Below are 25,975 nucleotides of genomic sequence, written 5' to 3'. Positions count from 1 at the left end.
AAAAGGCCCGAGCAGCGCTGGAACCTCCAAGAGCTAAGAAGCTGCCGTTTCTCAACCACAAAAAGTCTAAATGATTGGTCTGACAAGGGCCACACCCAGTGTTCAGACCACCAACAGATGGCAAATCTCCTTGAAAAAGAAAAAAAAAACTGTATATAAAGAAAACCTTATCATATACAATTCTTATTAAGAACAGAATATTAATATTTATAAGAAATATGAAAATATGACTAGAGAGTTGATCCGGGGATCCCTAGATCAGTCCTTTTCAACCAGGGTGCCCAGGCATCCTGGGGCGCCTTCAGGCTTCTTTAGAGGTGCCTTGGCAAAATGCCTAAAATGGTAAAAATTGCCCAAAAATTATACACAAGCAGCAGGTGGATCAATCCTGCCTTTTAGTTACACAAAGCACAGGTTTTCATTGTGCACTTTTATGACCTTCTAGCTGCCTGCATCCTAACAACCAATGACATCATAGGTTGATAAGGAGGACATGGTTACATAGTCTGGCTGAAAAAAAACAAAAGTCCATCCAGTTCAACCAATAAAAAAAGTTATAATCCTATACCCTATATCCGATCCAGGACGTCGGGTACATGCACATCATCCTTGATTGCCCCTACCCTGCCCCTCTCCATTAGCACTGGGGTCACATTAGCAGAGTGAGGGAGAGAAACTGACACACACTGGAATACTAGTCGGTATCAGTGTGCTAAGGTACATTTGCTTTGGAAAAATAAATCGCCTCTAATGTAGGGTGTACTATGTGTGTGGATGGGTGTAGAATAGTTTTTTTACATTTTAGAATGGGGTGATTGAGACTGAAGAAAATGTAACGGATGCCTTATCCATTACATTTTTGTAAAGGGTGTCTTGACTATAAAAAAAAAAACAAAAAAAACAAAAAAGGAAAAACACTGCCCTAGATGTTACCAGAAAAAAATTTTTTTTTTCCTTTGTTAGAGCAAACTGGGCCATGCTTGATCAGGAATTTTTTTCCTTCTCGATCTGTGCACATAGGGTTCAGTTTGGTTGGTTGAACTAGATGATTGTGCATCTTTTTTCAACCTATGTTACTGTGGGGGAGATTTACTAAAACTTGAGCATGCAGAATTTGGTGCAGCTGTGCATAGTAACCAATCAGCTTCTAACTTTAGCTTGTTCAATTAAGTTTTGAAAATAAAAAGCTGACTGGTTACAATGCAGAGCTGCATTAAAAGCCTTGCCCACATGAGCATACTTAAGCCTACGCCCATGCGAGGGCCATGTTTGTCTTTTGGCAGGGGCATATCTGCCGCAAGGCATTTTACAGGGGTGGGGAGCCACAACCACCACAAAGGATGGACAACGTGGGCATCAGCGGCAGGGCCGTTATCGGGAGGTGGGGAGGTGGGTGCAGATTGTCAAGCCGATTCGACACACAAGCAAGGACCAGAGGACCGGCTGCAGAAAAGGACGGAGTGGTGGGCAAATCCAGGGAGCACTTGAGGAATGGGGCCTGCCATCAGTGTGTGCCAGGATGTGTGGGTAAGGCTAGGAGGTGCCAGCGGAGGGCCTGTGGAGGGGGAAGAAGAAGAGGACGAGGTCAGGGTGGAGTAGAGTAGCCCCCCCACTCCTTGTTGCAGCTGCCATTGGAGATCCTGGTGGAGACGGGACACATGCACAGCTACCACTCCTGATACTATCTGGAGGAGCTGCTGCTGAACAGGTAAGAGCTTGGAGAACTGGCGCTGCATCATGCTGCTCCCTCTCCCCCCAGTCACATTGCCCCCTTCTGGTCGTGTCCTGAAGGGGTGGATCTTAAACATCAAGGGGTAGGACAAATTTAGATGGGAGGGGCAACAGAAAACCAAAATACCCCACTATCTGTTGGGGATGAACGGGTGTTCTGTGCATCCCAGTGGAGACCGTCCCACTGATGTCAGTTGGGACACAGACACTGATCTTAATATGACAGGTGCATGAGTGTGGGTGCATGACCCAGAACACAGAGTGTCTTCGTTTGGGGTTGCAAATCTGAATGGCTGTAAAATTAGTGGCCCTCGCACAGGTGTATGCTTAGATATGCACATGTGAACTTAGCCTAGGTTGTCCACATGCTGTATAAAAAAATAAATAAAAATGCAATGTTAAAATGATATTAAACCCTCATTTTTAAGCACTCTCCATAGCTAGTATAATCATTTTGTGAATATGTAGTTTATTTATCTTTAATCCTTACCTATGTCCTGCCTTAAGCTGGTGCCATGACTACAGATGCGGGTTTCCCGTTTAGGGTGGCTCCTTTCTCCAGCAGCATTTTATGGAGTCACTTTTAGAGTAGGGGGTTAGAGTTGTATCTTCTTACGCTGGGTACATCAATTGAAACACATAGCCTTGGGGGGAGGGAAAGGCATTCCCCTGCTACTCCCTTCTCCTCCACCACCTATGTAAGTTGTACCTATTTATCTGCAGTCTTCTCTTCTCTACATTTGTTCAAAGCTCAGAGAGTTGATTGGAGAGAAGGGAAACAACCTCCTTCACACAGCACACAAGAACAAAGCTGATGGGAGGGGAGGGGAGGGGAGGGAGGGGAGGGAACCCCCCCCTTCACACAGGAACAGAGCGGAGGCTGTAAATCACAGGTTGTGTGCTGGAGGCTCCTCCACTGTCACAATTTTTCCCCTTGGTGTCAGGAAAACTTCTCAAAAGTGACTCATGCAAATAGCAGAGTAACACGACAGCAAACAGAAATGACACTCAGTGCGCTGGATTTAGAAAATTGCACACTATAGAGGGAAATGCTTTGTTCATATCTCATGTCTGAGGTTTGCAACCATTTTACACATTAGGTTAGACACCTCAATTTTTCCACCAACTTTCTCATTCAGAAGGCACTTAGCAGAAAGGGGCAGATTTTTCTGAAACCAGATAAACACACAAAAAAAAAAAAAAAAAAAATTTTAGTTACAGTCTTTGCTCACCTCCTGCACTGCTCAGAGTGGTGAGTGAGAGGTAGCTAGAGGAATTTGTAGCTCGCTCACAGCAGAAGTGTCTGACCAAAATCAAAGCTTATGCTTAGAAGTATGCAAAGAGCAAAGGTTTATGTAGACATCGGGGAGATTTACTAAACCTGGAGAGTGCAAAATCTGGTGCAGCTCTACATAGGAACCAATCAGCTTCCAGGTTTTATTACCAAAGCTTAAAGGATACGTTCACCTTTCGTAACGTGTTACGATCTGACTGCCCCCCGCACCCCCCCCCCTCCCCCCGCATGCCAGTTGTGACAGCAAGCAGGGGATCTTCTCCCCCCTTACTAGTTATCACATAGTTAGTTTGGCTGAAAAAAGAAAAAAAGACAAAAAGTCCATCCAGTTTACCTAAAAAAAAGAAAGTTACAATCCTATGCCCACAGTTGATCCAGAGGAAGGCATAAAAACCCAGCAAAGCATGACCCAATTTGCTTCTGTAGAGGAAAAAATTCCTTCCTGATCCCCCGAGAGGCAATCAGATATTCCCAGGATCAACTTTACCTAGAAATGTCACAATTTAAAAACAATTTGGCTGTACGGGGCTCTGCCCGCCTGGCTGCATCATTCATTCACAGCACTCTGTGAATGGAAAAACTACAAGTCCCAGCAGCCTTTGCGTCTGTTGGCTTGTCATTTTCAATGAACCACCACGGTGCTTCACAGCTCCGTGGTAGTTCATTGCGCCTTCCTGTCAGTAGTATCTTCTTGCTCGTATGGGATGTATGAACAAGCAGATATATGGACAGGTCAGGGGGAGACCTGCATAGCACCAGCAATCTGCTGATAGCAGGTGCAATGCTTTAGAGCAGGGGTGTCAAACTGGCAACCCTCCAGCTGCTGCAAAACTACAAGTCCCATCATGCCTCTGCCTTTGGGAGTCATGCTTGTAACTGGCAATCTTGCAATGCCTCATGGGACTTATAGTTTGGTAACAGCTGCAGGGCCACCAATTGGACATCTGTGCTTTACAGGCTCTATAAATAAACGCACATTTTTTTTTTACACCTGCATAAAAATGTGCATTTGTTATTTTTTGTTAAAAGGTGAACTGATCATTTAAAGTGGTTCTAAAGTCTCAAGGTTTTTTACCTTCATGCATTCTATACATGAAGATAAAAAACCCTCTGTGTGTAGCAGCCCCCCTAATACTTACCTGAGCCCCCTCTTGATCCAGCAATGTCTACAAGAGGACTCTCACTCCCAATTGGCTGAGGCAGCAGCAGTACCACTGGCTCCCGCTGCTGTCAAGCACAGCAAGTAAGCCAATCAGAAGAGGGATAGGGTGAGGCCAGCCATGGCTTTACATGTGAATAGACACACAGAGCCGCGGCTCAGAAGCTCGTCTGCTCAGGTGCCCCCATAGCAAGCTGCCTCTGCTCATTGGCTGAGACAGCAGTGGGAGCCATTGGCTGCTGTCATTGAGAGACAGTGAGCCAATGAGGAAGCGGAGCCAGGGCTCTGTTTGTGAAAGGACACATGGAGCGGCGGCTGAGGAGTGCTCATGCTTGGGTGCCCCCACAGCAAGCTGCTTGCTGTGAGGGCACCCGTAGGAGGGAGGGGCCAGGAGCGCCGGAGGGGGACCTCAGAAGAGTAGGACCTGGGCTGCTCTGTGCCAAACCATTACACAGAGCAGGTAAGTATGACATGTTTGTTATTTTTAAGAAAAAAAAATAAACAAGACTTTAGTATCACTTTAATTGAACAAGCTGAAGTTGGAAGCTGATTGGATCATGCACAGATGCAACAAATTTTGCACACTCCCAGTTCTGGTAAATCTCATTGTTTTTTATATGTAAAATCGTCTTACCTTAGTGTTCTCCAGGTTTGCTATCTCTACTGCTTTCTGTGCTAGAGTGAACAAATTTGCTTCCTGCGATATGCGTCGTCTTCGGCGCGTTGTCTGGATCACCGTTACGGCTCCAGCTCCCGGCTGACTAGGCACCACAATATTCTGTTCGGCAGTTGTCTGAATATCCTTTGCACTACCATTCTGAGGTAGTCTGGCCTTGTTCGGCTCATAGTGGTTGCCATAATGACTTTCTTGGCTAGGTATCTGTGCATCTCTTGAAATAGGCTGGTAACTATGTTTATACCGTTCTTCTGATTGTTTTTGCACTGCCTGATCATAATGGTGCTGAGCGTAAGGGTCATTTGACTGTCCAACTACAGTGGTAGGCAATGGGGGCACACCCTCTTTGGAAAGCCTACGAGAGCGACGTGGCAAGGGGATCTGAGTTTTGGGCATAACAGTTTGCTGGCTCTGCTCAGCAAGAGCCTTCATGTACTCCTCTGATGTGGGGACACGTTGTGGCTGGCTAATCACATGCATCTTCTGCTGGGCCACTTGGTGAGACTGAGCCACGGGTATTGCTGCCTGTATAGCATAGGCTGACTGCTGCTGCTGTTGCTGTGCCGGGTAGAAGTTCTCGAACAGCTGCATTTTAGGAAGAGAGGGCTGCTGTTTCTGCTGACTGGCGTAAGCAACGTTAGACTGTGCCTCAGGAAAAACATGGAATATTTCCTGTAATGATGGTTTCTGACCCTGATGTCCAAATGCCATTTGAAATGGCTGCAAGGAAAGTTGTTGCTGCTGCTGTTGCTGCTGTTGTTGCTGCTGAACCTGCAAAATAGAGTTTAAATGAGCCTGCTGACGAGCCAATGTATGCTGTTCAAGCTGTGTCTTCTGAGACATCATCTGCTGTATCGCATCTCCATACGTGTCCACCTGGGACACGCCAACCCCTTTGTCTTGGCTCCTTTTAATTGGTTCATGATGGTTGTAATAAGAATGTACCATGGAAACAGGATAGCTGGGTGCATTTCTTGACCACATTCCAGCTTGTTGAGCTTGCCACGTGCCATCACCCCTTTCTGTCACATTCCACTTTCCGACTACTTGCTGCTGGTTGAGCCTCATGGCTTCAGGGATCTCCTGAGCATACATAACGGTGTTCAGCATATTGTTGGAAGGTGTGGAATAGGAATCCAACTTTGGAAAGTCAGAAGCCTGAGACACTGGGAGCCGGGCTATGGAACTATAAAACTGCTGACCCTTTAACTGCTGCTCCTTGCTGGCAATTTGATGGCTGGGCTGCTCGCTGAAAAATGTAATCTTTTTTCCTGTCCTTTTATTTGAAGCCTTCTGTTGAGGCTGCAGATTCATGGTAATCAAAACACATGCAAATCAGGAGAGGTCTCCAAAGTCCATCAAATATTCACTGAATTACGATTATCAGCTTTTCTTGGAAAGATGATTAAGTGGAGAGGCCGTCCTCTAAAGCATGGTGAGCTATTTACTCACTGGTGATGAAGAAAGTTATCTGAAAGAGAGGAAGAGATTATGAATTCTCTAGTTAAAAACATTTGACCATCTAGAATTAAAGTATGTAGGGAAATCACTGAATATTATCCTTTACATTAATTTTGCCTCCCATGCTTGTAAAAAAAAAAAAAATAGAATGCAGCTAAGGACCTGACACCTAGAACCTTGTTCTGTCTGTGCTCACCCCTTAAAGTGGTCATACATGCTTTTGATAAAAGATCAATTCCTTTTTCGATTGATCTCTCCTGATAAGAATAATGGATAGTCAGCAACACAATTCATCGATATGCCAAGGGGAAGAAGCATTTGATTGATAATTGGATAATATGATTTTATCGTTATCGATCGTATTGATTGGTTTTCACCACGGAACCTTGACATACAATCAAACTGACCAAATCTTAGTGCTGCCAACAGGTGCATAAAGATTTGACCTTTTTCTGCTCTGGCCAAATGACTCATGTTGATCAAATCTGATCTAAACCAATTCTAAATAGTCTGGAAAGGGAAGTTATGTTTAATCGATTGGTTTTTAATTTGATCATTTTGATTGAATTGTACATCAAATCGAAACCTGCATGACCACCGTTTGGATACATCAAGTTAACTGACAGTACAGCCTACACAGAGGAAATTAAGGTAAGCATCCAATGCACTATAGCAGGAGTCTTTCTAAATAAAAGGGCCAGTTTACGGTCCTTCAGACTTTAGGGGTCCAGATTGAGGCCAGTAGAAGTAGAAAATACTCTGGCATCAGTGGGAGTAAACAATGTCCCATCATTAGTTTTAATGGGAGGCATGGTGTCCCATCATTTGTTTTAAAGGGAGGCATGGTGTCCCATCATTGGCGTCAGTGGGAGGAACAGTGCCACATCTTTGACGTCAGTGGGAGGAATAGTGCCCCATTGTTGATATAAGTGAGAGGAATAGTGTCCCAACATTTGTATCAGTGGGAGAAATGTCATCCCATGATTGGTGTCAGTTGGAGGAAAAGTGCTCCAAAGGGCCAGATAAAGTCCATCTTCAAAAACACAACCGTGTGATCTCATTCTATAATCCAGTGATCCTCCACCACCAACACAGGGAACTCACAAGATAGCCACCCACTACAGGTAAGTCATAATGCACTTGTTATGGCAGCGTCCACTGCATCCTAAAATTAGATGTTCCACTTGTATTCCAGTCACATATTACTATGCCGCATAGGGGAGGGAACAAAGGGAGACCGCCAGTGTAAAAACTTTAAACACACTTATTTAATATAAAATCTGTATAATCTACTCACAAGCTAAATGCTGGCCCAGCACTAAAATATATGCACATATGTATAAAATTACATGTAATATGCGCATATATCTTAGTGCTTAGCTGGCACTTAGCTTGTGAGTAGATTTTGCAGATTTTATCTTAACCACTTGCCTAACAGGCACTTTTACCCCTTTCTGGCCCAGGCCAGGCCCATATGAAAGTTTTATTTTTTTTCACACAAATAGAGCTTTCTGTTGGTGGTATTAATCACCACTGGGTGTTTTATTCTTTGCTAAACAAATGAAAAAATGCCAAAAATTGGGGGGGGGGGGGGGGGAAGTTTCTTAGTTTCTATTATAAAAGTTTGCAAACAGGTAATTTGTTTTCCTTCATTGATGTGCGCTGAAGCTGCACTGATGGACACCGATAGGCAGCACTGATGGGCACTGATAGGAAGCACTGAAGGGCACTTATAAACACTGTTGGGACTGCACTAATCAGTGCCCTGATTATCAGTGTAGATGTCCCCTTTCACACTTTCTGGTTTTTGGCAGTACTTTCCTCATGCTGTGACAGTGCACATTGCTACCTACACATTTTTTTACCTTAATGAAAGGAAAGCATTAGGGTAAAAAAGGTTTAGGCTTTAGAACCCCTTTAAACCCATAAAAAGAACATGCATATTGTTCTATTCTGAGCTATAAACTTTAATTATCATCAAACTATGCCCCACTCACATACTACCATTTTGGAATTATTTAAGTAAAGGCAGCCATTATCAACCAGGATTCAGTGGAACCCTCTGGCTCTTCCAGAAGTTGCTTGGGGTTCCTTGAGCTGTGGCTGATTGACCTCCTAAATGATGGTGCTGCATAGTTCCTGGGCCAACGCCATCAACGGTCTTTTTAGCTGGCTGTTAGAGTGGCAAAGTGACCACCACTACTAGGCCTAGTTCAAACTGGTGTTTGAGGGGCACTTTTAATGCTCTCCAAACTCCTACGCAAAAGATAATATGGACAGCACACAGTGCTGTTCACATCACTTCAAAATTGAAGGCTCGTGTCAAGTTTGAAGGAGTTGAAGCCTTTCAACTCCTTCCATTGAAGTCTATGGTAACGCCATGCCAGCACAGTTGCGGCATGCTAATAGCATTACAATAAAAAAAATTGATGTTTGTGGCGCAGTTTTAACATGCCTTTAACATGCGTCAAATGCACCAAAAACACACAGAGCGTTGGGTGGAGCATTAAATGCAAGTTCTTAGATTGTAAACTCCCAGTATCAGGCCCTCCTAATCCTCTTGTATTGAGCTGTATTGTCTCCCTTTATATTGTAAAGCGCTAAGCAAACTGTTGGCGTATATAAATCCTATATAATAATAATAATTCAAGCGCACCTACTAATGCACATTAACCTCCCTAGCAGTCTGATTATGTCCATATTTCTGTGCTCAAAGCGGTACTTTTTTTGCATGGAAATATGTATTTTTTTTTATTGTAGGCCTGTAATTTTTAGGAATAACTCACTGAAATCTGTCCGAACAAGAGTCTAGTAAACATCCCAGGTATGATAAAACTTGAAACACGAAATTATAAATTATAATTTAATAATCATAAAAAATAATAATATAATAATAAATTTAATTCAATAATATAATCAAACCAAAACCACTGAAATTTGAAATATAGCGCCAAGTTCGCACATCACTGAGCAAAGTCGCAGAATCGTTTTCAGTGTCTGATGATGAATTTCCCTACAAATCATTATCACTCAATTCTGCAAGTGGTTCTGATTTACTATCGCTGTTTTCTAGCTGGTCTAAAACCGCTTTTGACCTAAAGGGACGCTTTTTGGACGCCATGGACATTTCTCAGTTTCCAGGCAGAAAGAACAGTAAAAATGCAGGCAGGGCACAGGACAAAGCACTCGGGACACAATGTATGTGAAATGGTTTGATACAGTAATGTTTTACTATGTGATTTTAGTGAATGTCACTTTTCGTCATTTTCAAATTTCCCGCCGTTCTGTCCCCGTACGTCCCAACGCTCACTGGGGACGGAACCCAGAACACAGATGCCGGCATCCGCCGGATTACATTGCCGGGGACACTGCAGGAGGGACATTGCGGGAGTGCAGGACAAGGTAAGTGATCGAGGGATCCCGGAGCAGCGCCGTATGGTATTCCTGAGTGTAGCTCGGGGGTTACCGCTTGTGGTACTGAAACTTTACCCCGAGCTACACTCGGGAATACCGCCAGGGGGGTTAATGCTAAAAGTCAGCCTTTTAAGGCAAATGTGAACAAGCCCTAAGGGCTGCATCCTTTGTACTGACCACCAATATACGGGTTCTTCACTCCTAGATTGTAAGCTCCAAGGAGCAGGGCCCTCCTATCCCTCTTGTATTGAACTGTATTGTTGCTGTATTGTCTCCCGTTATATTGTAAAGCGCTGAGCAAACTGTTGGCGCCATATAAATCCTGTATAATAATAATCCTATTGGTCCCTGATGAATTCCTTTTAGTAAGGGTTCCCAAAAACCAGAAAGTTTTAGGGATTCCTTTCGGATGAAAAGTTTGTTTAAAGCTCTTTTGGAATGCCCCGGACTTAAAACAAAGAAAACAAACACACTGGCATATTGTTTGATCTATCTTATCAAGTTAAACAAAAATACCAAAGGAACATTCTGTGCAGATTAGAATTTCTGTTTCTATGGTGATCCCCAAAATGAATTGAAGGTCTGATTTGTAAAAAAAAGAAAGAAAAGCCAAATCCCGCTTGAAGAATAAAGAGAGTGGAACAGAACAGATCAGATCTATCAATTATTCATAATAGTGGTAGAAGTAATTGCTCGGTCACTGCAGAGCATGTCATGAAGGCATTACCCTGCAACATGCTGACACATACAATCCCATCCATCCTTTAATAACACATTACCTGCAAGGATTGCAGGGCTTGCCTATGCAAAAGACTACTGATAACCAACACCCTTTTTACACAACAAGGTAAAAGCCAGTTTTCCAGTTCTAGCAGCAAGAGGTGCAATCCTCCATTATGGGGCGAGGTCCATACTACTGTAAAATGGGTCACTGTGCTTAGTCACATTCTTCACCCATTGCTCTGCAAAAGCTAAATCCTGAAACAGCTGGATCTCCAGAATGACTGCATTCATTGCTAATTATTAATGGAACAATAACCCAGCAGCAGTCTGGATTTGTCAATCAACAACACAAACAGAGCACAAAACACAGGCCAGATCTTGCGCAGAGATGTAAACAGTTATTGTGGATCTGCAGAGAATCCGAGGAACTCGCCCTTGTGTTCTAGAGGTTGTATTTTGTTTGTGCAACCACTCTCTGGGTTTTATCTTCAGGCCGTAGAAACTGTTTCACAAAAGGAAGCAATCTGAAATAACGCTGCCCTTGAACTGAGCGAACCCTTTTCTTTTTTTTAAGAGAGGAAAATTCCCTAGCATCAAGAGGATGAGCCTGCTACACATTCCGAACACCCACCAGGCTCTCCTGTGTCACCACGTCTGAAACGGTGTGCAAAGTCAACTTGGCTCAACACACAAACATTTAGTAAAGGAATTATTATTTTGCTTTCTCAGAAAAACATTGCTTACATCAGCCATTCTCAACCAGGGTTCAGTTGACGTCTAGGGCTCCTTAACCTCCCTGGCGGTATTCCCGAGTGTAGCTCGGGGTAGAGTTTCAGTACCAAAAGCGGTAACCCCGAGCTACACTCGGGCTTACCATGCAGCGCTGCATAGAGAGTCCCTGCAGAGCTTACCTTGTCCTTCGCTCCCGCAATGTGTCCCCTGCAGCGTCCCCGGCCATCTCCTCAGGTCGATGCCGGCATCTGGCTTCTGTGTTCCGGTCCCTGTGACGTCGGGACGTACGGGTGCCGCCGCCGGCGGGAAATTTGAACATTTTAAAAAATGTCATTTTTTTCCAAACAAATTTTACATAGCAAAACATTGCTGTTTCAACCCATTTCACATACATTTTGTCCCTAGTGCTTTGTCCTGTCCCTTGTCTGCATTTTGTCTGTTCTTTCTGCCTGGAAACTGTGAAAAGTCCATGGCATCCAAAAAGAATCCCTTTAGGTCAAAAGCGGTTTTAGACCAGCTAGAGAACAGCGATAGTAAATTAGAACTACTTGCAGAATTGAGTGATAATATTGAGTGATAACACACTTTTTTTTGTAAAATAAGCCTTTTTTTTAATATAATATGTTTCCTGGTTGTATCTGAGTTCAGTAATGACCCAGAACATGTATGATATACAGAGTCTGCTTGCGCTCTTATGTAGAAATAATCAAATAAACATGTAAAGCTGCTAACATCTGATCCAATACCTATAGATCTAATAAAGTATAAAAAGCAAAAAGTGATGTAGCGCTAAAACAAGAAAATATCACATTAAGCCCATAATCAATATAACATAATGACACAATCATTAGCATGTAAAAAGGGCGAAATAGTGCGTGATGGAACTAGATGAATAGAAATAAAAATACAACACATGTGAGACCCCTGCACACAGTACCCATACCATGGGTGTAAGCGTGTGGCTGAAGGGTGTTCCAAGATGGTTCCGGCGCGGCGCCATCTTGGAACACCCTTCAGCCACACGCTTACACCCATGGTATGGGTACTAGCTGTTATCTCATCTTGCTGATGTAAGTGTGCACAAGTATCCAGTTTTAATATAATTAAAACGGTTTTACACTATGGAGGATGTCTTCTTCTTCTTTTGTCCTATTGGGATTTGAGTTGGGATCCACCCTGCTCATTTGACCTTTGAGGATATTACAGGAGAGGTGGAATCAGTATATTGGGGATATATCGTGAAGCCATTCACCCAAGAGGGAGTTTATCCTGATCCAGTGGTGATTTTTCAAGCTCTGTGGCCCTGCAGGGTCGCAGATAGGAGGTGAGAGGCCATTTCAGCCGGTTTTGGATTGCACTTCGGGGTGTGCGGGTCCACACACAGTCCATTGATTCTGCATGAGTGGAGGGAATGTGATATGGATCACTGGACTTTTTTCTGATATGTGCACTGTGTGCAGGGGTCTCACATGTGTTGTATTTTTATTTCTATTCATTTAGTTCAATCACGCACTATTTCGCCCTTTTTACATGCTAATGATTGTGTCATTATGTTATATTGATTATGGGCTTAATGTGATATTCTCCAGAACATGTATGCATATCAAAAAAGGCAGAAGTCCTTGTTTCATACTTGTTCTGGGTCAGTAAATCAACTTTGAGGAAGGGGCTCTGCATGACAGCCAGGCTACCAGTACTTGTAGAATAAAAAGTCAGCAACGGATGCATTTCTCTCAAGAAAGTAAGGTAGTTCTTAATCCTACCTTTTAGACATTTAGTGTGCTAAAGAACTGGATTGTTTCTTAGATACACAGAATATAACTGGATACTAACATTTATAGGTAAAGTTGATCCAGAGAATATCCAATTGCCTCTCAGGAGAATCAGGAAGGAATTTTTTTCCCAGCAGGAGCAAATCGGATCATGCTTTGCTGTTTTTTTTTTCCTTCCTCTGGATCAACTGTGGGTATAGGATTATAACTTTTTTTCTATGGTTGAACTGGATGGACTTTTGTCTCTTTTCAGCCAGACTATGTAGCTATATACCACATTCAGAACGAGGTACCACCTCACTGTGCCACATGCACTGTGCCATATTTTGCTGCCACAGCCTTTCTCCATAAAGATCATTGTGGGACGGACACCCCCCCCAAATCTCAGGATGCTGCGTCATAAAAATATGCGGTCACTGGCCCTGGGATACTTTCTCCAGCCTCATGCTCCTTACTATCAATCAGTAAGACGACCTATATTGAGCAACCTACAGTAAAGGAGGAGAGGCAGGCCGCAGCTAGCGACCAGGCAGCTGGTCACCATTTCCATGACAGAGCAGCCAGAGAAGTGACAGTTTTATTTTTGGTAGTCACAGTAGAGTAAGTCCTCAGTCCTTGTAGAAAGATGAAGGAACTGAATACAGAAAGCAATCTTAGAACTGGCATGCAGAATGAAATTCCTGACTCGGAGCTTTATGCACGCAGGCCAAAAGCTTGCAGCACAGAATGAAACCGTATCAGCTACAATGTAATTACGGGCTGACCGCATAAACCAAACAGCACAGAACGGGCAGGAGACAAATATAAACAACTGGATTGCACAACTGCAGAAATGTTCTAGTTCTGCTTACATTTTTGAGGCAAAGTAAAACAAAGATGAGAGGGGAAGTTTTATGTAAACTAAAATAGGTACAAAAACACAAAACACAACAAATACGGGTCAACGAAACTCAATTGTGCAGATTGTCACATTGAAGACCCATCTGAGATCTTCTTGGCCAGTAATCACCATGAGTATGGCTTCTTACCAACTTTCCTACCTACCAGATATCTTCCTTGGACAGGAGATGAGCTCAAACAAGAAACTCACTGGGGCTCCTATGAGGGCTTCAAAAAACGGATTCATGAAATGGGAGACTGATTTTACTCCTGAAGTGCCCACATGTCAGGTTTGGCCATGTCTTTTGAAGGCCTCTGTTTTGAACTGGTCCACTTTCCTGCCATTGAGTGGTTATGTGAGGTCCCTTGCACATGGGGCTGTCTAGCCCTCTTGGCATATTAGGCCCCTTGCACACAAGCATCATAATTTACTGATGTTTACTCAGGAACTTGTGACAAGGGGCCAAAAACCGTGTGTAAAAACCTTAGCTGAGCATAAGTGAGTATAGGTGTGTAAGTGTATCGCTGAGTACAGACGAGTAAAATTCTTCTTCATAGGAAGTTGTGGCACCTTGCACATGAGCATCACAAGTTCTATTTTTGTTTTACTACTCTGTACTCACCGCTGTATTACTGATCTTTACTCAATGTTCAATGTCCCATAGACAACAATGCATCTCATTTCAGATCAGTAAAAACACTTTACTCCCGTGTGCTACAGGCCTAGGTGCACCCAGGAGGAACAGGTGCAGCACTCACCTTCACTGCCTGCAGCCTGTCAAAGTTTACGGCAGGCTGTGGCTGTACTTGGTAGATTGGAAGAGCTGTGTCCATTCATCCCTGAACTCAGAGCCCTAAATGCCACTTCGTACAGCGTTCACCCCCATCCAGCCCCAGCCTACCCTAGATTTTGACAGGTTGCTGCATCTGTGCCCCTCGAGCCCACAAACACCAGGAGTGATGCACAGCAGCCAGACCGCTCCCTAAAGGCCCTAAAGTGGTTCTGATGCCTTAAGATTTTTCACCTTAATGCATTCCATGGATTATGGTGAAAAACCTTCTGTGCTGTACAATCCTGCCCTGCCCTCCTTATTCTTACCCGAGCCCAATCCGATCCAGCGATGTGCATGAGAGCTGAAGCCCTCACCACTGTCTCCCTCCTCCCTAGGCAGATTGATAGCAGAAGCCATTGGCTGTCAATCAAATGCTGTGCCGAGGGAGAGGGGGATGGGGCAGAGCTCGCCCGCTCTGTGTCAATACCTTTAGACAGGGTGGCTCGGGAATAAGACTGTACGGGTGCCCCCATGGAGAGCAGCTTTCCACAGGGGCACCCGCTGAAGAAGAGGGGCAAGGAGCGCTCCCGGGAGACCCTAGAAAAGGAGGATCAGGGCTGCTCTGTGCAATACCATTGTACAGAGCAGGTAAGTATAACAGGTTTGTGATTTTAATTTAATAAAAAAAAAAAAAGCTTTAATGTTGCTTTAAAGTATACCCGAAGGCATTTTGTTTTCTGGAGTGGAGAAGGATTAGAACACTTGTCAGGTTTTTACTGCAGTCTGTGTCCTCATTATGGAGAATGACCTTCTATATTTGTCCTGGTCACTGAAAATAAAAGAAAATCCCACATTCTGAGTGGCCACCAAAACAGCAAGAGAGGGGAAAATGTCCAATGGGGAAACTAGTTCTGCTGACTACTATGGATTTCCTAACTTCCTTCTTTAGCTATGGCGCAGGGAGCAAAGAGAAATGCCCCCAAAACTTGCCGTGGTTTATAACCCTTACTCTATCCAGTAAGAAAAAAAAAAAAGAAAAAAAAAAGAGACTTTGCTTTCAGTTCTACTTTAAACACCCTGAAAGTGCATGGCCAGCTCAATGTGAAAAGGGTCTAATAGAGGAAGGTCACTATTATTCTGATGATTATTATTATTATTATTATATGGGATTTATAAAATGCCAACAGTTTACACAGTGCTTTACAAAATGATTTCAGCTATTCTTATCCTACTGCTGGTCACAAAATATCAATGGTTTACATGGCAACATTTTCTTACATAGTTACTGTATATGCTGACAAGACCCTGGGAAATATTTATAGAAAATGACACACACACCACATACATACATACACACACACACACACACACACACGTGTGACAAAGCTACCATTAACAGGCAGAAAAGATTCTTCACTATTATCAATTTCAACCCCTTTCGGTGATGAGCTACCTCTATAGGGTATGTTTATAAAACATTTGCAAATGCTGATCGTTCTGTATGAATGGACCAAAATTAACAGTTTTCAGACTACATCCTCTACAGGTCAAATGTTATTCAGTCAAAAAAAAAAAAAAGTGGTTTAGGGAAATATTACATTATGGCCACTAGATGGAGCTGACGACCATAAGAAATATTTATTTGCACTGAACCTTTGCTCCACCTAGTGACCATAATGCAGTATTTTCCCAATTCACTCTATTCTTTATGAAAGAATAACATTCAACCTGGAGAGAAAATCTCGACAAATTATTCCATTTGCATAGAACTGAAAGTAGATGCTTGTCAGGTTTTTATTGCGATCTGTGTCTCGGTCTTCTTTGGACAACTGTCCACAAAGGAATTTTTTATGTGAACGGTTCAGTTTTCTCTGTATAATGTGGAATACAATGGTGGTTGAAGAATAATTGAAATAAATAATACATACCATCTTATTCTCTAATATTATAGACGTGTGTCTGGGTGAACAAAGTGGAACACTCACTGCACATTGCCCATGGCAATAGGGTAATCAGGCACTCCTCACCTCAGAGCCCAAATCTTGTAGGGGAATGGTTTATTTGGCTGCATTGTGGGAAAAAAAAGTTACATGAGGCATCCACTAGCTTTGGTGTCACTTTTTTTTTTTTTAATGCCTCTCCTCTGCCAGCGAGCATATGACAATGGATGGAGACGCTGGCCAAATATTACTCATATATACTCCTACATCCAGTGCATGTGCAACTGAGCATCAGAGCACAGTAATCAGCCAAGTTTGGAGCAGGGGCGGACTGACAACTCATGGGACCACCGAGCAATAGGGGATCATGGGGCCCCTGTGTCCTTGCCCAAACTCAAAAAAGGCTATGAAAAAAGGTACCAGGGGCATCTTATGGGGCCCCCTACTGACCCCGGGGCCTCAGGCAGTGCCCGAGTTTCCAAATGGTCAGTCCGCCCCTGGTTTGGAGTTCCTAGCAATGGTTAGACAAAAAGGTCCTAAATATCAGACAGCACTAGGCGGATCAGAAATGACATGAGGAGTCAAGGGGCACAAGTCGAGAGCCCTTCCCTGCTATTGCTTAGGCTTTGGCCATGGATTGGCCACCACCTTGTTATCCACTGATGATTTTCTCTGACTCCACAGCCCCTGGTGTAGATATGCTTTTCACTGTTATTTTCTGGTGAAACCCAACAATCTGAAAGCGAGAAAAGACCTGAAGAATAGCTAAATATGTGCGATGGTAAATACTGGTTGTTGTTCATTGATCAGATATCTGATAAGATTCTCTATTTACAAAGAAATTCAGTTCTGTAAACCAGAGATAGGATGTTCATAAGCCACTGACACGGTCTCAATCAGATGAACCTTTTTGTTGCCTGTCTGAGCCACTGAATCTTGATAATAGACTGATCCTTGCTTTAAATTCTTCTTTTAAATTTAGCAGCCAGGTTCCATTAAAGTGATCCTGTCACCAGACCATTCATTTCAAGTGACTAATGGCAAACTTTTTATTAAAGTGTTACTACACCCACAACCGTAAAATCAGTCTGTATATGCAGTAAAGCATGTTGTTATACTTACTGTGGAACCTAAGGGGTTAATCCTCTGCATTGTGTAAAAATGCTGCTTGATCCTGACTTCTCTGATCCTCCCCTTCTTATCTCCTGATAAGACATATTGTGTGGAGACACTCTGACATGCTCAGTTTGATGTGTATTGCTAGGTTTTTTTTTTGTTTTTTTTTGCTTGGGAGAGTGCATGTGATCAGCACAGGGCCAATCAGTGCCACTCTGCACATGCTCAGTTTTATGTGTAGTGCTAGAGAGGTTTTTTTTTTTCCTCCTGAGAGTGCATGTGAACAGGACAGGGCCAATCACTGTTGTGCAGACAGAGGACAGGGGTTCTGCATCCTCCTAAAGCAGAATGGAAACTCATACAGACTTTAACGTGCTCATCCGGACACTGAGAGAAGTCATAAGACTGTTATAAAATGCTAAATACTTTCTCTCATCAGCAGGTAGATTTACTACAATAATTGTACTTCCATGTTGTGTGTACTGTGACCAGATATAGTGAATGCAGGCTCCAGGGTTTAATAACACTTTAAATAAAAAGAACAAACATGTCATACCTTCCATAGACAGCTTGGCCATGCCCCCCTCCCCCCCACTCCCTTCAAATTGGCTGTGATTGACAGCAGCAGGAGCCAATAGTGATTGCTGCTGCCTCTCTGTCCAATGAGGAGGGAGAAAACCAAGAGAGCAGCTGCTCTCATGCACATTGCTTTACCAAGATTAGGCTCAGGTGAGTACAAGGATGGGGGGGGGGTGGCAGTTGTATACAGAAGGTTTTTTTACCCTAATGAATTGCATGTGTTAAACTCTTCTTTAATAACGTGACCTACAGGTAAGCTCATAATAAAGCTGTAGGTAAAATGAATATCTCCTAAACGTGAACCATTTAGGAGATATTGGCCCAATTTGATATTCCTGCGCATGTGCTCTGAAGGAAAGGCATACCCATGCTGTTCCATCAGAGCACTGTGCCTTGGGCGCAGGAGTGACGTCATTGCGACTCAACCAGTCAGCCGTCCAGAGCTTGTGAACCCAGAAGGAACCTCTGGTGAAGATGAAAGCCCCGGGGAGCTGGGCCAGCGCTCCTCTGGAGGCGTTCGTTTCAAGGTAAGCCCTTCATATTGTGCTAGTATCCAATGCATACGAGCACATTATGCCTTTACCTTGCAGGATGTTTTTTTTTTTCCTTTTTGTTTTTTTATAAATGCAATTTACTACCACTTTAAAAAGGTAAAAAAAAAAAATGAAGCGTTTTGCCTTTAAAACCCCTTTAATCAGCAATCTTTGTATAAAGCGGGTCATACATGGGTTAAAATTTGGGTGGTTCTGACCAGTCGAATTTCGATCCATGCATGGGCACTGTGGTTGAACAGATGTCAATCTACTGATCAACTTCTGTTCAGCCACCCTGTTGCATTTTTCTGTGCTTGATCAGTGCTGCAGGCTACAGCCGGCAATGCTGATCAGTGTATTCTGATTGGGGGGAGGGGAGAAGTCTCCCCGCTGTCAGAATACATTAGCTTAGTGGGAGGTTTACCCCATCCACCTTGAATGTATGGATGGGGAAATCAAGTCAGTTTTTGTTTTCATTCTACCCGTTCATTGAACTAAAAAACCAACTCCTCTATGGGCTGCTAAACACTATATGTGCATCGCACATGTTTTATGCATATTATTGGAGGGCAGTACATATGAACAGCTGACCTGCGTTTTCACCACCCCTCCCAACCACTTACCCTCAAGCTGCAAAGGCAGTGGCTGGGGGTGTACAAATACCACAGTTATGAGGCTTTGCAAGACAGCACAGCAAAAATGATTCCCCCTATTGCGGTCCATACTGCCTGTGGAAAGCAACCAATTCACGTGTATAGGGCTGCAATGCAACTGCCCCACCGGCTGCATGCAATATAGGTGGTGGTGTGGGTTTTTAAGGGTAAGACCAGCAGTGAGGCAGCGACATAACGCCTCCTCACCACCTGTGCTGTGTCCTCTGAAGAGTAATCTTCTTCAGATTGCTCTTCAGAGGGCTAACACTTGTGTAAACAAGCTCTAAAACCCTCCCTTGTGTAGACATCCAAAATCCCCAAGACTGCTGTTGGGTGCTGCCATCTTGGAGCAGGCCTAGCAAATTCATGTGTCAGTCAATGGCACTCTACAGTAGCAGGGCCAGCACAGACTGTAATTAGCCTCTCCCAGAAGAGGAAAGGGCCTTGACATGCAAAGGAGGGAGGGGGCTGTATAAAGGAATTGACACTTCCTGGATTGATCAAAGTTTCTAAGTTCAAAGGTACATTGCAAGCAAATAAAACATCTAAAAACACGCTACAAGTAAGCATGTAAAAGATTTTTTTCCACTGCTTTTACCTGCAGGTATTTGTTGGGGACAGGTTCTCTTTACAGACAATGAATATACGATAGGAGGGATTTGATTGTCAATAATAATAAGGGTACAGGTAAATATCAGTTGCTTGTATTGCACAGGGTTGTGCAAATCCTATCGCCCGACGACTCGGACATGCAGTTCCAGGCACTGGGCAGCTGGGTTTTACTTTTTACATTTAGCCCTGCTGCAGACAAGCAGCCTCTTTAGCCTGGGCTTGTGTGTGCTGAAATTGCAATTCCTGCGCGATTTCAGTACAGGTGTAATTTTGCCGGCCGCCTCTCTCTCTCCACAACTGCCTATTGACTTCAATTCAAAATTACATCCCAGTGACTGCACTGCAAAAACGCATCCCCATGACTGCACTGCAAAGACGCATCCCCATGACTGCACTGCAAAAACGCATCCCCATGACTGCACTGCAAAAACGCATCTCCATGACTGCACTGCAGAAACGCCTCCCAGAGACATCAATGCAAAAACGCCTCCCATTCACTTCAATGCAGAAACGCCTCCCATTCACTTCAAAGCAGAAACGCCTCCCATTCACTTCAAAGCAGAAACGCCTCCCATTCACTTCAATGCAGAAACGCCTCCCATTCACTTCAATGCAGAAACGCCTCCCATTCACTTCAATGCAGAAACGCCTCCCATTCACTTCAATGCAGAAACGCCTCCCATTCACTTCCATGCAGAAACGCCTCCCATTCACTTCAATGCAGAAACGCCTCCCATTCACTTCAATGCAAAAACGCCTCCCATTCACTTCCATGCAAAAACGCCTCCCATTCACTTTAATGCAAAAACGCCTCCCATTCACTTCCATGCAGAAACGCCTCCCATTCACTTCAATGCAGAAACGCCTCCCAGAGACATCAATGCAAAAACTCCTCCCATTCACTTCAATGCAGAAACGCCTCCCATTCACTTCAATGCAGAAACGCCTCCCATTCACTTCAATGCAGAAACGCCTCCCATTCACTTCAATGCAAAAACGCCTCCCATTCACTTCAATGCAAAAACGCCTCCCATTCACTTCAATGCAAAAATGCCTCCCATTCACTTCAATGCAAAAACGCCTCCCATTCACTTCAATGCAAAAACGCTTCCCATTCACTTCAATGCAGAAACGCCTCCCAGAGACATCAATGCAAAAATGCCCTCCATTTACTTCAATGTGAAAACTCCTGTCAATAGCAACCCTATGTGAACACTTATCACTTGTGAGTCTGGAATGCACTGCTACAAACTCCCACACGACCCTTTTCATAATGGCACTCAAAACGCAATGCGTGTGGATCGCATCTGTGTGAACCACCTCAATAGAAACACATAATATCTAACCTGTCATGTGAATCTGTACATTTGAAAAAGCATCCAGAATCGCATGTGTGTGAACCAGGGCAGTTCGATTCACACCTAGTCCTTTGGGATTGCTGCAGCATCGCTGTGATTTTGCCCGCGATCACAAAATGCAGGTTCAGGCGCCATTATTTTCAACGGCACTTAAAATGGTTGTCGTGCGGCAAATCGCATTGCGTGAAGCTTGTCGCCAAGAGAAGCGTCTGCTCCTTTACGGGTGACAAGCTTTACGCAATGCGAATTGCACGCAGTAAATCACATGACAATTGAGGTGAATCGCATTGCATGAAGCTTGTCGCCCCAAAAAAAGTTCCTGCTCCTTTTTGGGCAACCAACTTTCCTGCAATCCAATTTGCCGCAATCGCTTCGCAGTGAATTGTGTGACAATTGCGGCAAAAACTTCAAGTGCCATTGAAAATAATGACACCTGAACCTGCGCTTTGCAATTGTACTGCGTTTCGAGATTGCGGGAAGAATCGCAGCAATTCTGCTGCAAGCCCAGAATGCCCATGTGTGAACGGGACCTAATGGAGCGGACACTGGAGCTTGATTTGTGGCGCTTGTACTGAGCCCCCAAGTGTTTCCGTGTGCGAGGGGAACCTGAAGTTTTTTTTTTTCATCTCGTTGGGGCCGGACCCTTATTTATTCGCTCAGCAGACGCGCTTTTGCTGAGCCTTAAAAGAGCCCAACACCCCCTTTTCCTGACAAGCACCCAATCATCGTTTGTCACACAGCAAGGTCTCTCTGTCCCTGATAGTCCCCGACTGAGGTCCTGGAGACAGGCAGGGAGGTGAGTAAGAGATAAACAGGACAATGTTAAAAGTATAAGGCGCCATAAAGCCCCAGATATTCCTAAATGCACCTCTGTGTAATAAAAAACATCATCCCTTGCTTTTTTTTTTTGCCATCAGGACAAGTAGATTGTCACGAGGGACATGTAGTTTGGGACCCCAATTTAGTCCCTCGGATATATAGGTTTTTTTAAATTCCACGCCCCTGAATAGCAGGATGAGGCAGAACATTAAATGTATAATGGTGCCATTCCAGATTTGGATGGTGATCTGGTATCAGAGTCAGGATGTGGGAAGAGTGTGAGAATGAGGCAGGAACATACACAGCCCTGTGCTAAGAACAGCTTTTGTCTGGGTAGAAACAATCTCACACTATTTCACCTCGCCAAACAATCAAGTCTGCCAATGTTCCTCCTACATGATGTCAGACTGACCTATGTGTACAGCAAACCAGGGCCAAACTTCTGGGAGCAGCAAGGAACTTACATAACATGCACAACAAAATACACAAACGTCTGTCTGTAGCAAGGATTAAAGGGAAACCACCACGGTTCAGGGCACTTTGATTTTAGCATTTTTTTATGTGTTTTTATTGTTAACCACTTCCAGTCCGGACACTTTTACCCCCTTCCTGTCCAGGTCAATTTTCAGCTTTCAGTGCGATCACACTTTGAATGACAATTGCGCGGTCATGCAACACGAATGAATTTTTTAGCATTTTTTGGAGACAGATAAAGCTCTATTTTGGTGGTATTTATCCACCACTGGGATTTTTTGCTATGTAAATGAAAGTCCAAAATTTTGGAAAAAAAGTGTTTTTAAAATTAGTTTATAACCAACAATGATAATTTGTAAACTTTTTTTATTTTTTTAATATTTATTTTATTTTTTTTTTACATACTGTCACCCTAGCAGTACATGGTGACACTGTACTACTTGTGGGAGGTGATGAAGATTTATTTATTTTTTTTAAACGGATTGCTTTTACAGCCATAAAGACAATCATTTCTCCTTCTCTCTAGCTGCATTCTTGCAGCCATTGAGAACTACTGAGTGAGCTGTCATTGGTCACAGCTTGTCACATGGTACAAGGCTGTTGTGAATAGCCTTGTACCATGTGACCTCTGTGATCATTGACAGATTTCACACGTAGTAAGCAATGATGTCACAAGTGACATCTTGTTACTACTCTACATGTGATCACATGATCAGGACCTCGTACAGAGGTCCCGTTCGATGATCGGTGTTCCACTGTGTCTGGAGGATACAGCAGGCACTGGATCGCGGTGCTGCGTGCTCCCAGGGAGCGCGCACAAGCAGGGGGTGGGGAGGCCATTTATAAACGACCAATCGACCCTGCACTGCCACCGTCTGGCCGTTTATATACAACAGCTGGACGGGAGGTGGTTAAACTATTGTTTTATATCAGTTTCTTTTCACCATCTATAATCTTCTCTACATGTACTGTAAAAACAAGTGTAGCCTCCCTAGCGGTCTGATTATGTCCATATTTCTGTGCTCAAAGCGGTACATTTTTTTGCATGGAAATAGGTCTTTTTTTATTGTAGGCCTGTAATTTCTAGGAATAACTCACTGAAATCTGTCCGAACAAGAGTCTAGTAAACATCCCGGGTATGATAAAATTTGAAACACGAAATCATAAATTATAATTTAATAAATAATCATAAATAATAATTTAATAATAAATTTAATTCAATAATATAATCAAACCAAAAACACTGAAATGTGAAATATATCGCCAAGTTCGCACATCGCTGAGCAAAGTCACAAAATCGCTTTCAGTGTCTGATGACGAATTTCCCCACAAATCATTATCACTCAATTCTGCAAGTGGTTCTGATTTACTATCGCTGTTCTCTAGCTGGTCTAAAACCAATTTTGACCTAAAGGGAAGCTTTTTGGACGCCATGGACATTTCTCAGTTTCCAGGCAGAAAGAACAGTAAAAATGCAGGCAGGGCACAGGACAAAGCACTGGGGACAAAATGTATGTGAAATGGTTTGATACAGTAATGTTTTACTATGTGATTTTAGTGAATGTCACTTTTTGACATTTTTAAATTTCCCGCCGTTCCGTCCCCCGTACGTCCCGACATCGCAGGGAACAGAACCCGGAAGACAGATGCCGGCATCCGCCAGAGGACATTGCCAGGGACACTGCAGGAGGGACACTGCGAGAGCGCAGGACAAGGTAAGTGAAGAAGAGATCCCGGAGCAGCGCTGCATGGTATTCCCGAGTATAGCTCGGGGGTTACCGCTTGTGGTGCTGAAACTTTACCCCGAGCTACACTCGGGAATACCTCCAGGGAGACTAAAAAAAAAAAAAATGTATCAACGTTCTGAAATGTTTTTGAAGTAAAATTTCCCTGGTGTATGGCCAGCTTTAGTAAGACAACAGAGGAGTGTGCTCCCAGATGCATGTGTTGTCTAACTTCTCTTTTTTAGCATTCATTTTGTACAATTTCCTGTGTGTTACTAGCAGGTGCGTTCCAGGATCACCAAATTACCAACAAAAAGCAGTGGGATGGTTTGGTATATTACAACAATATCTAAAAAGCCTGAACTGAATTTATGTTCTCTTTATGATTCTGAGCCCTAGTTCACAATGATGCAGTGCGGAATTTGCAGCGTTTTCTGTGCGAATTCCGAACCGCATCAGAATCGCACCCGGTTCATGCGAACCTCTGCGGGTGTGTATGTTAAGTTAACAAAACACCCCAAATTGGTCGGCAAAATGCAGTGCGATGTGCAGAATCGGATCGCATAGGTGTAAATATTTATTTATTTCAGGTACTTGTATAGCGCCGTCAATTTTACGCAGCGCTTTACATATATATTATACATTCACATCAGTCCCTAACCCTCAAGGGGTGTACAATCTAAGGTCCCTAACTCACATTCATACATACACATACTAGGGACAATTTAGACAGGATCCAATTAACCTACCAGCATGTCTTTGGAGTGTGGGAGGAAACTGGAGTACCCGGAGGAAACCCACGCAGGCACAGGCAGAGCATACAAACTCCAGGCAGGTAGTGCCATGGCTGGGATTCGAACCAACGACCCTAGTACTGCCAGGCGGAAGTAATACCTATGCGATCCGATTCTAGTGCGGACCCAAAAGGGTCCTGCATGTTTTTGGTTCTGGTGTATGGCAAAATGTATGGCTCCAATCGGTCCGCACACAAATCGCATGTGATTTGCACAGGAATGCGGTGCGTTTCCTGTGCGAATCACATGCGATATGCCGCACTGCACAAATGTGAACCCAGGCTAAAGGTTTAAGTTTGAGACGAGCGTATGGTTAGAAGGGGTTCAAACCTCTTCCATGTTACTAAAATATGAACCACTGTACTCAATGATGGTCAAACTATACATCAAAGTTGTCAGAGTTCCCTACAGTCTCTGTACTTCAAGACAGACTTCCACAACAGCCTTAAGCTGGCCATACACATATTCATTTATGTTAGAGATTTTTCATTTCAAGAATATTTGTTTGATTTTCTAAACGTCAGTGGGGTCAAATCGATGTTCATTTTCGACAGCAGTGACGGGACAAATCGAAGGGGCAGGAAGGAAAACATTTCTCGAATTTTCGTCCAGTGTATTTGGTTATCGTTTATTTTAAAGTCAAATGCTAAAAGCAAAAGACAAAGATTTTTGAATGACATTCGTCCATTGATCAAATGTTCAAAGAATTTACGTACAACTTTTCTGACGAATATGCTCGTCCAAAAATCTACACGTGTA

At 43.5% G+C, this 25,975-nt stretch overlaps 1 protein-coding gene across 2 annotated transcripts in view; it reads right to left on the bottom strand.

Annotated features, from left to right (window-relative positions):
* The window catches only part of MIDEAS (mitotic deacetylase associated SANT domain protein), a 146,873-nt gene that overhangs the window by 44,195 nt on the left and 76,703 nt on the right, over positions 1 to 25,975 (bottom strand). For both annotated transcript variants that reach the window (XM_089686892.1, XM_089686891.1), the window contains exon 2: positions 4,819 to 6,331. In XM_089686892.1, the coding sequence (XP_089543018.1) occupies positions 4,819 to 6,174 (1,356 nt within the window). In that variant the 5' untranslated portion in view covers positions 6,175 to 6,331. The remainder of the gene's footprint in view (positions 1 to 4,818; positions 6,332 to 25,975) is intronic.

The sequence above is a fragment of the Staurois parvus genome, unplaced genomic scaffold (assembly GCF_062004578.1).
Source record: "Staurois parvus isolate SC_StPar_1 unplaced genomic scaffold, SC_StPar_1.0 ptg000414l, whole genome shotgun sequence".
In the NCBI taxonomy this organism is placed as follows: Eukaryota; Metazoa; Chordata; class Amphibia; order Anura; family Ranidae; genus Staurois; species Staurois parvus.
Note: the sequence above shows the minus strand (reverse complement) of the source record. Positions and strands in the feature narration are given on the sequence as shown.